This window comes from Polistes canadensis, unplaced genomic scaffold (genome assembly GCF_001313835.1).
Source record: "Polistes canadensis isolate GaletaPanama2010 unplaced genomic scaffold, ASM131383v1 scaffold_55, whole genome shotgun sequence".
In the NCBI taxonomy this organism is placed as follows: Eukaryota; Metazoa; Arthropoda; class Insecta; order Hymenoptera; family Vespidae; genus Polistes; species Polistes canadensis.
The window spans coordinates 603502-615768 of NW_014569602.1; the positions used below are offsets into that span (position 1 = coordinate 603502).

Sequence of the window (12267 nt, forward strand, 5' to 3'; positions counted from 1 at the left end):
TTTTCTTCAAAAGTCTCGATCGAAGTTTTTGTAATTTAATTAACCGTAAATTAACAACTTTTTAATTCAATTGAATATCAGGAGAAGTATATGGGGCATTCCACGTCAAATCGACCCCTTTCGATTTGGCTGAAACTTTTCTACCCCAATGAAAAATTCTTTGAGAATTTTTTCAAATCTTTTTACCCAACCCCAAAAAAGTTATGAATTTAAAAAAAAATGGTTTTCTTTTTCAAATAGCCGTAAGTTTGTCAAAAATGGACTTATCAGGACATTTTGTTTTTTAAACTTTTTGTTTTTAAATGTACTTTTTGGAAAAAAGTATTAAACAAAAATTTGAAGTCAAATTCTTTAAGAGATTTTCGTTTTTTTTATAGTAGTAACAATAGTATTCGATAAGAAACGATAGCGTTCGATTCTAAACGTAACTTTGTCACCATCGTTTTCAAATAACTGTAAATTATTATCGTCAGTAGGTAGAAAAAAGTTTATCTCAGTGCTTTACTCAACCGTAACCGAGTGTTATATGTACACGAATCTATGCATTTATATGTGTGTTTCTAAGTGTGTTTATGTGTGTCGTGAGAAAAAGAGGGAAAGAGAGAGAGAGAGTCTCAACGTGTTAGTGGATATTAATGGTACTCGGTTATCGAGACCTTAAATCAAGCTACGTGGTTACACGAAACGTCTCGATAAGTGCGAGACCCTTAAATCTGCTCGGAAAAATTTGAAAAAACGACTTTGTCGCGTACAATGCTTTTTATTCCCTTTTGTTCATTTTTTTTTTTTTTTTATTTTTTTTCATTGTCTTTCTTTCTCATTGTGTCATTCGTTTTTCTTCCTTCGCAACATCGAGCAGCTTTTTAAAATTCACGGTCTATCCTATGAGAATCGATACTCATCCAGCATAACTAAAGCGAAAACAACGTTTACGTCATTTATGTCTTACGTAAAATCTGTGTCTGTGATAGAACGATTCGCGGTAGGTAAACTCGATCAATTCCATACAAACAAAACTAACATAATATTGTTTTAATTACATTTTTTAATTACTTTGTTTCAGTTATACACTATTCATGTTGTTTCTTTCACAATTTTACTATTTTTATTTTGTTTTTAAATACGATACAAATTCAATTTAATAAAAAGTATATTTATTTGAATTATTAGAGTTTTCCAGTGAGTATAGAATAATACAATCGTTAATGAAGAAATAACTAAATTCTTACAGCATATAGAAATAATCAAATTTTTGTAGTAAAAATCACACATACACACATAATATATAAATTATTCTACGTTAACTGGTAGTAAAATTCTCGCGTAATAGAAATAAAAAAAAAAAAAAACTCGAAATAGGAAACATTTCTTAATGAAAAATTCTTCGAGTTTTAACAAGCAAAGTTAGATTTTGTTTTTGGCTGATCGTTAGAAAAAAAAAGAAAAAAGAAAAAAGAAAAAGTAATTAGAGTTAGGTATAGAGAGCGATTAGATGATGCGACGACGATTCCACGCGATGAATCTCTTTGTCTCTTTGCATGAAAGAAAGAGAGAGAGAGAGAGAGAGAGAAAATGGTAGGGTAAAAAGGACGTCCTCTTGTTCGATTTAGCACGAAGCCTGCGGCTTTAGCAAGCTTTGGCGCGAACCCTGCAAGCTCGTGCTTCTTCCTTTTAATTATGGAAGCAACGAGTAAAGGCGTGACGAAGCATACTCGTTACTTACTTTTTCTTTCCTTTCTTTCTATCTTATCTGCATTCCCTTTTTTTTCTTTCTTTTTTTTTATCGCGTTCTAACGCTAAAAAGGAAGAAGAACGTATCCAGGCCTTTGCCAGATCTTCGAGCTCGTTTAACCCTTCACGCGACAATATTTTCCTCCTTTTTCCTTTTATCTTCCTTTCTTTTCCTTCTTTCTTTCGATCTATTGTACTCGAACACGAGCATAATCTCTCTTTACGTTTGATCATAATAATTATCATTAAATTTATTCAAAAAAACACGTAACATGATTTTAAATTAACATCTTACTCCTTGTTTTTGTCTATAAATAAATTAGATTTGTATTTTAATCACATTGAGAGGATACTTTTTTGAATATAATATATAATTTGTTTCTCAGAAATAAAAATAAAAAGTAAGAGAAGAAAAAAATAGACAAGGTCGTAGTGGTTGAACGAATGTATAAGTCGATTTTCGCGTGGCAAAAAGTATGGGTAAAAATCGAATAAAACGAGATGGGGTAAATCGTGGAGTTGGTGCATTTCCTCGAGGAAATACATAGGAACCATGGATAAGTGAGTATGTACACGAATACATGCTCTAGGTGGTACTATGATGGTACCATTGGATTCTATGTGCATCAAAGGGTGGTAAAAGAGAAGGAGGAGGAGGAGGAGGAGGAGGAGAAAGGGCCGTGAAAGAGGGTGGTTAAAGGAAAGAGAGACCTTTTGCGAGTTGACTTCCGTTTGGTGCGAAGCTCGCGATTCTGGTTCCTATGTAAATACGACCACCTGCTCGGAAATCAATTTTCAGAGTTCTCACTTTTTATCACGAACGAGAAGGAAGGTTAGGTCCGTGTCACCTGTAGAGGACATTTCTCTCCGTTTTTTTCTTTTTCTTTCTACTCTTTCTTCTCTCTCTCTCTCTTTCATTTTTTTCTCTTTTAATTTCATGGACGAAGAAAAAAGCTAAGAGCAAGTTAGAGAAAAGATAAAAAAGTGAAGATAAGAAACCAAAATCAAAGAGGTTGTTCGTCAAAAGTAAAAATACTAAAAAACAAGATAGAAAATCTCTTCTGTGTGCAATCTCATTTTCTAAAGGGGCATACATTTTGATTACTTTGAGAGAATATATTAATATGACCTAATTATTCAAATAAAATTAATTATAATATATATGATTATTTATTTTCTATAGTTTAATAATATTAAATTCATTTATTTGATGTAGAAAATTTATACTTTATGTTGGAATTCTTAGCGTAGATACTGATAAACGAAAGAGGTCAAGATATAAATGTATGCATTATGGAATAGTATATAATTGTGAGATATAATTGTTCTCGTATGCTGGAACAGAAAAAGTTAACTTAATCTTACGAATAAAAGTTAGGAAAAATGTATAATACGTTAAAGAATAACATGTCTATTCGAAAGCTTAAAAAAATGACAATGGAGAAGGAAAGGGAGAGAAAAAGTTAATCTAATCGAAAAAACAGTTTCTCGGTTGTTTTATGTTTTGTTTTACATTCAACGCATATGTTTAGATACCAATGTAGTCCTTTTTATTCTATTAAGAATCTCTTTGTCGAAATTGTAAACACTTGAACTTCGTGTTCACTCGGAAGGTGATTCGGTGGGCATCGAGTATACTGCGTAGCTGTTTTCATACTTATTGTCAGTCTTCTTCGAACGTTGAGAGAGGTAGAAACAATATTAGATAAGTATCCAATTTATTTCGAGTATACGTGTGTGTGTGTTATTTTGTATTATACAAATTATATTTATATGTGCGCGAGTGTGTGTACTAGTGGCCAGTGATATATATAACATATGTTCATACGTGTATATATTAACATCGTATATAAGCCAAAATAAATTTAATACGATTAATTATATAATTCGTAAAACAGGAACACGTTTAAACACATCTGATCAAAAGCTGAGAAAAATGATGGGTGGAGAAAAAACGGGTGAGGAGAGGGTAAGCTAAACGAAAGAATTGTTAGATATGTAATTATGAGAACATTGAAAACTGCATACTATATTGTAGGTTAATGCTAATATAGATCGTGTTTATATTTCGTATATTTCTTATATTCTCTATTTTATTTTTTATTTTATATTTTTCAATACGTTATCATTATAGTTCAATAAATAATTATATTCACTGTAAAACAAATTCTGTTAGATTATAAGTTCAAGATAGTTCTAGTGCGTGAAAGTTTCGAGTGAAAATTAATCAGACGTGTAGAACGTTAAAAAATAAATGACTTATAATAGAAATCATGGTGTCTATGCACAATTTTTCGCGAATATAAGATTAAATGATAATAATTACGAACTGTGAAAAATGCATGTGAAAAGTATCCTTGTGGTTTAATGATTTGTTGTCATTCATTGCTGAGAGTAAAGTAAAAATGGATAAAAATGACGCAAAAGAAAGGATATTAATTAATCTCTGTAAGTTGAACATTATATATGGAGAATTATATATATAAAGAAAACACTGTTTGTACCCCCTTTACTTTTCAATCAGTCATATTATATTCTTATGATTAAAAGAGAGAAGAACATTGAAATATTATATAAATCGACTTGACCGGGTTATAAGAGAATAGACCGGATAAATTGAACGTAGACTTGGACGAGGTTTCGAGGACGCGTTCCACATCGGGTTGGTTCTCGATTGATGGCACCTATCTAAATATTTATCGTCATTCGTTATGAACCAAACCAAAAAATCGATCCTCTAGAAGAAAAGGAAAAGCTATGAAATATTCGACAAACGTTAGGGATCCAGAATCTTTCGTAAATATTTATGTACACACTTTCTCTTTCTCTCTCTCTCTCTCTCTCTCTCTCTCCTATTGTTCTTTCTTTTTTCCTTTCTTTTATTTATTTTCTCCTCGTTATTATTTATTACAAGTATCGATAACTTTTTTCGAATCTATACTTAATTCTTCTTTCTTCTTCCCTTGTTGAAAATTTGATAAACGTCTGGCTCGTTAATTTTCAAGATGTTGTTAAGAATATCCAACGATAAAAAATTAAACACGATCGTTTTTACTCAAATTCACGAAAATGTTGTCTTAAAGTACATTACTGTAAGAGTTTGAAAATATCGAACTAGGTAAAGAACTCGACATAATCATTTTATTATTATTCACTCAAAAATGTTGTCTTAACGAACATATGTGATGAATTTTCGTTAATAAAAAAATCACATATACGTTTTTTATTAATTATTATAGATCACGAAGCCTATATAGATAATACAGCGTACGATGAGTCGATGTTCGATTAAAAACCGATAGTTAATCGATTGTAAATAAATCTACACGTACAAACTCGTATATCGATTATGTGTACTTTTATTTTTTGTTTTTTTTTTCTCCATGCAATTCTTTCTGTCTTTATTTTTTGTCGAGGGTTGAAGTTGTTTTTTCAAAAAACACTTTCCTGTCCAACATTCGATAGTGTTTTCGTACTAGGATTAACGTGTGCCGAGTTTTATGTAAAAAGGAAATAAGAGAAAAAAAGAAACGGACTTGGAATTGTGTATTTATCTGCGATATCGATTGACAACAAAAAAACAAATAAAAAAGGAAAAAAGAAAAACAAAAAGGTTAAAGAACATTGCACGAATGAATGAATCGAAATAAGTAATCGAATAGAAAAGTATAATTGGGTCAAGTTATGCATAAAGTTACCAACCTTTTAGTTGTGATCTGAAATTGAGTAAGTTTAGTTAAAAGATTTTAATAAAAAAAAAATTAAAGAAAAAGGTAGCTTTACTTTAATCGAATACTCCGAACAGATTTTATTTTTTTATAATTATTTTATTTTTTTTCTAAATGACTTGTTTAATAACGAATAGTATAATCATCCCTTTCAAGTCATCCAAAAAATGAGGATAATAATATTAATTTACCGTAATTTTTGTAATTACATTTGTAATAATTATTTATTTATTTATTATCTTACTGTGTTTGAAAAATTTATTAAAAATTAGAAAGTACTAGCAAACAATTCAATTGCAATTTGACTTAAAAATCAATTACAAGTAGACACTTGATGATCTTACGAAAAGAAAAATCCAATTCAAAGGATTAATATTATTTGAATTATAAAATGGAACGAAAAATGTTGTAATTTTTATTTGAAACCACAATCGCACAAACCGGGTTTAAATAAATTTGTTTAAAAAGTTAATAGGTTTGTTCATAATTCGATCTAATTGTTAAAATAAATAAATGAAAGGGACATTTGAGGAATGAATTGATGAGCTATCGAGGAAAGGTTATTATAACGTGAAATGTATATCTCCTTATCGGATAATCGAGGTCGTAAGGTCACCGTATGTTACTCATCATCGTGCAATCAAGCATACAATAGGCTCGATTACTCGTCAATGCAGAAAATCCAATTATCCGAGTAGAATTTATACCTGCTGAATATGCTTTCGCGTATGGCTCTGTCCCGTGGTCATCAATTCAACAAAGATAATTAAAGTGATATAGACAGTAACAACAAAAAATAAAGAAAGAAAAAAAAAATTAACAAAACCAAAAAAAAGAAACTTTGAATCGTGTCACTTGCTTGTGTTCATTTATCGAACGTTCACGCGTATGTTATCTTTCTTTCTTTCTCTTTGGTTTTTTTTCTTTTTTTTCTTTTCCCCCGGTTAAATCCACTTTTCGCTTCCTTTAGCGCGTATCCGTGCTAATTTATTTTTTGCTTCTATCGCGATAAATGAACGACTGATATGATAAAACAACGAGCAAAGAATACTTTAAAACGAAAAAGAACAACCAAAATTTTCCTGGGTTGCGATATTTTGTAGTTAGCGTATTTATTTTCTTATTATTAATTTCGTTAGTAAAACTATTTTTTGTATCATGATAAGACGTATGGAAAAAATATCTTATATAATATTTATTCATTATATTAAATATTTTTATTCTATTTACATATGAATTATTTTAACGAAACTATTACGCGAAATGAAATATTTTGTAAAAATATATTTTAAGAGATATTTTGTCACTTGCGAGAAGTATTGTGTGTTTTATTTTTATGATTATTTCTTTTCTTTCTCAAAGAAAAGAAGAAAGACAGAGATAGACTGTTGAAAAGGTGTTAGATCAATATCGTTTGATATAGTTTAACGATATCACCCTTCAAAGGCTCTCACCATCCTTACAGATTGCCGTTAATTACTTTCCGATCGGTGGAACATCACGTCAAAAGATGCTTTGTCAGAGATCGCTCATCCCTGCGTGAAGTCTCTCGGACTTAGATACTCTATCTAAAGATAAATGTGAATATCACTCGCCTATTAAAATTTATATCAGATAAGACGACTACAATTAATTGCAGGGACGATTAAATCGTTACAAGGATATTATTAATTATTAATAATAAAATGTATTATTATATAATTAACTTCTCTTTCATCTTCATCTTCTTCGTTATATCTTCATTAAATGAAACACTTATAACATAATGAACATAACTATATGAATATATATACATTTGTGAATATTTTGTTAGTATTCATATATCGTAAGCCTATTGAACTTTCGATGGAAAATCAATAATTTTCAAGGATAAAGACGAAAATAATCTTCTATTCGCTGGTGAAACCAAGTGAAAATCGATTAGATAGGGAAAAAAGATAGATAGATGGATAGATAAGGCATGTAAAAAAATAAAAAAGAGTGGAAAGAGAATATCGAGGGATGAAAAAAAAAAACGAAGATGAATTTTTTCTTTTCTTTTCGGGGTTAAACTCTTAAATCTTTAATTCGCGTTTGTGAAGCTTTCTCTTTGTCGAAGAATATATAACGCGAACCAATTTCACTGAGCTAAAGGAGGAGATCTATGTACGAATCTCTATGTACGAATCTCTATGTATGTATATATATGTAACCAGAGGAAACTGAAGTAAGTACTTGAAACGCTTCACGGGAGATCTGCTTGCGGCGTTTTTTAGTCCAAATGGAAGAACACTGATCCAAGTTTACTGACAAGTTGAATTTGTTCCTCGACTCCTACGGAAAAGATAATCTCGCAAATGGACAAACGAATTTTATCTTGGATTGATATTACATTAACAATTCTCTAGAAAGAACATTCTAACTTTTTATAACCAACTATCTTTTATTTTATTTTCTATGCTAAATATTTCGAATATAAATGAACAAAAAAATATAATTAGAATGAAAACATTTTCTCTCCTTTTCTTTTTTTATCTTTTTTTAAATTAAAATATATATATATGTATATAATATTAGAATTAAAAGATTCTCATCTTTTTTTCGATCTTTATGTATTCATATTTACATTGGACCTTTTTTTTATTAATTATATATATTTCATATTCGTTCAATTAAATATTTGAATTACTTTATGATTTTTATCTAAATCTTATTTATCGGAAATAAAATTTGTATCCTAGTGATAGTCATCGAGACGACACTTACTTGAAATTTGATGGCATCACGCTCGATCTGCGACATGTTCTTGAAGATAGTATCGATAATACCAACGAATTTGTCACGCTCCAAAAAGCTTGCTGTGTCCTTGTCAAAGAAATCGATGAAGTCGTACAGAATGAAGTACGTTCCTGAAACAAAAATGTTCACGCTCTTGTTAATTATCCTCTTCCCTTCAATGCTCTTGTTTTACGAGTTCTACAAGTCATCACATTTTTCTTTTCTTTTTTAATAATAACAAAAAATCATTCGACACAGTGCGTTAACGAAATATTCACAATTATAATAATAAGAAGAATTTAACTTTTTTTTTTATTGATTTGTCACATTTATAATCAATTTTTCTTACAATCAATTAAATATATAATCAAAATTATTCTTACACAAATACACGCAAAGGAGAGAAAACTTTCTTATAAATTGTAAAATAAAAATACAATATTATTTTGTTAATACTTCGCGTCGGAAAAGTAGTAAGGATTATAAAAAAACTTGAACATTTATTAGATAGTCAGGAGATAGTTAGTAGTTCGGTGCACGTACACGCGTTTACCCAATGAAAAATAAGGAGACAGAAAAAGGTTAAGGTAGAAGAGAAAAGAGAATGCGAAAGAATACAAGAGAGAGAGAGAGAGAGAGAGAGAGAGAGAGAGAGAGAGAGAAAAAAAAGAGAAAACGGAATACTCGAGAAATACGATGTGGTGTTAGGAGAGAGTAAGGAAAAAAGAGAGAGAGAGAGAGAATGAAAGAGGGTGGGACAATGTTTATGCGGTGTACACTTTAAGCCGGACGATATCAGTGGATTAGCCACGATATTTTACAAAATAGAAGCTAAAGTGAGATAAGAAGAAGATTGTATATGCGATAAGAAAGTATAATAAGGATAATTAGATATATTGCACATTTTTAGTACTTGGAACCCTTTGGACTATTTTTGTTTGTTCGTTTCTTTTCTAATTTCTTTTTTTTTATATATATATATTTCTATCTTGACCTTTTCCTTCCTTCCTCCAACTTTTCCGTGGTATTCTTATATTTACGTGTAAATAAATAAGTACGTGTAGACGTGAATACGACACGAAAACTCCATTCCTTTTCTAGTACGTAACAGTAGAGGTAAAGGAAGAGTGTGAGGGGGGCTAGGTAGTTTTGTTGTAGGTATATAGTTTGGCCTTTTGAAATGCCTAGAAAAGGCTTTAAAAAGGATTCTTTGGAAAAATGCATTTTTCCGATATAAAGGATTTCCTGTTGTCAGATATTCCAGGGTGCCGAAAAGAAAGGAAGCATATGGATTGTAAATATTTTTCATAACATCCGCGACACACCCTCTATGGCTAGGGGTTGTCCTCTTTTTACTAGTAGTAGGATGCCAAAGATGTCTCTTAGAATACTTTCTTATGTGCATGCGTTTATATGTGTATACTTATTTGATATGTATGCCATACATATATATATACTTACTTATACGTATATTCTCGCATAAATAGAAATGTTCGAGATTCGCCGGAGGGTTACCATCGTCGTATACATACTGAACAGATATATTTTGGTACATAAGTGTTATATATATGTGTGTGTGAGTGCTAGCCATTGTTTTTTTTTGTTCTTTTATTTTACATCCTTCGAACCGAAGGACATCCCAAAGCGTTGGGTAAGAAGAACATTCAGAATATCTTTTAATTTCTTCTCTTCGAAGTACGAAATAAAGATGGAAAGAGAAAGAGAGAGGACACAAAGACGAATTAAGAAAACGTTTTATGAAAAATTTGAAGTTTTCATTACTTATGTTACATCCTAGACTACTTTCTTTTTCTTTTATCTCGAGAATCAACAATCCACACCAATCAATACCCTCTTTCCCTCTAGCTCTAACATCCAAATCTCGCCACTCGCCAAGTCACATGCAATTCTTTAGGTCATTCCCTGATAAAAGCTTAACAGCTCGATCAAAAACATACCACACCTTTCATTATGCCACAAAACGTAGCAGCTATGTAAAAAATAAATAAGAAAGAGAGAGAGAGACGTTTATTAAATAATATGGGATATTATAATTATTATTAAAAATAAAAATACGACGAAGCATAATTATGTGTTAGATATTTCCTTTTTTTTTATTCATCGTTCCTTTTAGCACACGCGAGAAAACTAAATATAGGAAGACATGACGGAAGATAACGATGCCAGAATGACCACGTTGTCGTAAAAATAGCAAGATTCTCTGGCGACCTTCGTGGGATATTCAGGCCTACCGTGTAATCACCGGACGGATGGCTTTAAGTCAAGCCCTTTTTTATTTTTTTTATTCTGCAATGTAACCTTCTGAATTATAAAGAAAAAAGAAAGAAAGGAAAGAAATATCATTGCTTGTGGTTTTAACGCCGGCCGTTTCATTTTTTTACATAACTTGAATCAAATTCATATCAATTATTATAAACGTAATAGGCTGGATGGAAACAAATCTGCAATTTTTCTGCATAAGCATGAATGATCATAAATGATAAAATAGAAATATTGGATAAAATGTGTAATATTTTTATTGGAAAGACAAGATTATTTCAAATTAAGAATGTAAAAAAAAAAACATAAAAATAATTAAATCGTGCTATAGAAAGTCTTAGAATTTAGAAAGAAATTTATGATAATGTAATTTTTGTTCTTTACTTTGCATAATAGGAGGAATATATTCCAGAAATTATACAGCATTTTTTTTTATTACTTTCTTTTACACACGTACAGTAGAAAAATATATTTTCATTTAACAATTCTTACTAGAAAAAGAAAGAAAGAAAACAGATAATAAAAAATAATAGGATGTTTCATTGCCAATCTTTATTGAAAGATTAACGAGTCGGCTATCAATCTAATGTCGACCAGCAATATCGTCAATTCTAAATTAGCTTAAAGTATGTGCTACACTAATATGAACGATAATAAAGAGAAAAAGTGAGAGAGAGAGAGAAGACATTAAAACATTAAAAGGAATTATCAAGAATCTCCGAAAGACTTTGAAGAGGAAACTTAGAAATAGTTTCTTTCAAATCTTCAAACGACTTCACAAATTTTCGATTTAAATTGGCATATTAAAGAATTAACTTAAGTAAAGTAGGATAATTAAGATTCGTTATTTCCAATTAGTACACCCAGTACACAATCATATATATTTCTCGCTTAATTATGATAAAACATTATTCCCTTGAAAGAAACAAAAAAAGGAGGAAAAGAAACGATATATCAAAATTCTCTCATTTTTTTTTCTATAATTTTCCTCCACCGTGTCTTAATCTTGTCTTTCGAAATAAAAAAAAGAAGAAAGGAAAAAAGGGAAAATATCGTCCTTCCTCTATTCGCTTTTTTCTTATTATTTTTCTTCGTGAGAACAAACAAGGAAAAACGCAGGTGTAGATACCATTCTTCTACTCCTTTCTTCTTCTACTTCTTATTCTTATTCTTCTTTCTCCTCTATCTTCTCTTTCTCTTTGTTTCTTTCTTTTTCATCTTTCTTCCTAAAGAAAAAGTATCCTTATTTCCGCAACAACCTTCGTACACATTCTTCCTGCATCGATATTGAACGTGCAACAGAGAATAACGTAGAAGACAAATAAACAAACAAAAAATAGTATCTCTTTCACGAGATCTCATATACACACCTAAAATTGTATACGTGCACGCGATTACTTGTATATATATATGAGAATTCTTTCGAAATTCTTTCATAAGCTTCCGAGCTTTAACCCTAAACTTTTTTGTTATCAACGTCCCTTCTCATCCAAGTATACCTACGTTAATACCTTCTCGCTCATCTTTTTTCAACCAGGTCATTTCTCCCTTAACGCGTTCACAATTTCTTCTTACGCTTTACCACCTCTATTATGTTTTTTGGATCCACCCTTATTCCTCCCCCTTTGCATGTCCCCCGCCCCCTCAACCCGGAATATATTTTTCTATTCCCAACAGCTCCGTAGAAAAGCTTCTGTTCCGGACCACTTCATCCCGTGCTTACCACCCTTTCATAGTACTTGGCACGCCCTCACTTTTCTTTCCTACCACC

The 12267-nt window shown here is 30.7% G+C and overlaps 1 protein-coding gene across 1 annotated transcript in view; it reads right to left on the reverse strand.

Annotated features, from left to right (window-relative positions):
• Positions 1-12267, reverse strand: part of LOC106785674 (acetylcholinesterase-like) — a 127501-nt gene that overhangs the window by 38977 nt on the left and 76257 nt on the right. Inside the window, exon 2 of the mRNA XM_014746314.1 lies at positions 8205-8347. Within this exon, the coding sequence (XP_014601800.1) occupies positions 8205-8347 (143 nt within the window). The remainder of the gene's footprint in view (positions 1-8204; positions 8348-12267) is intronic.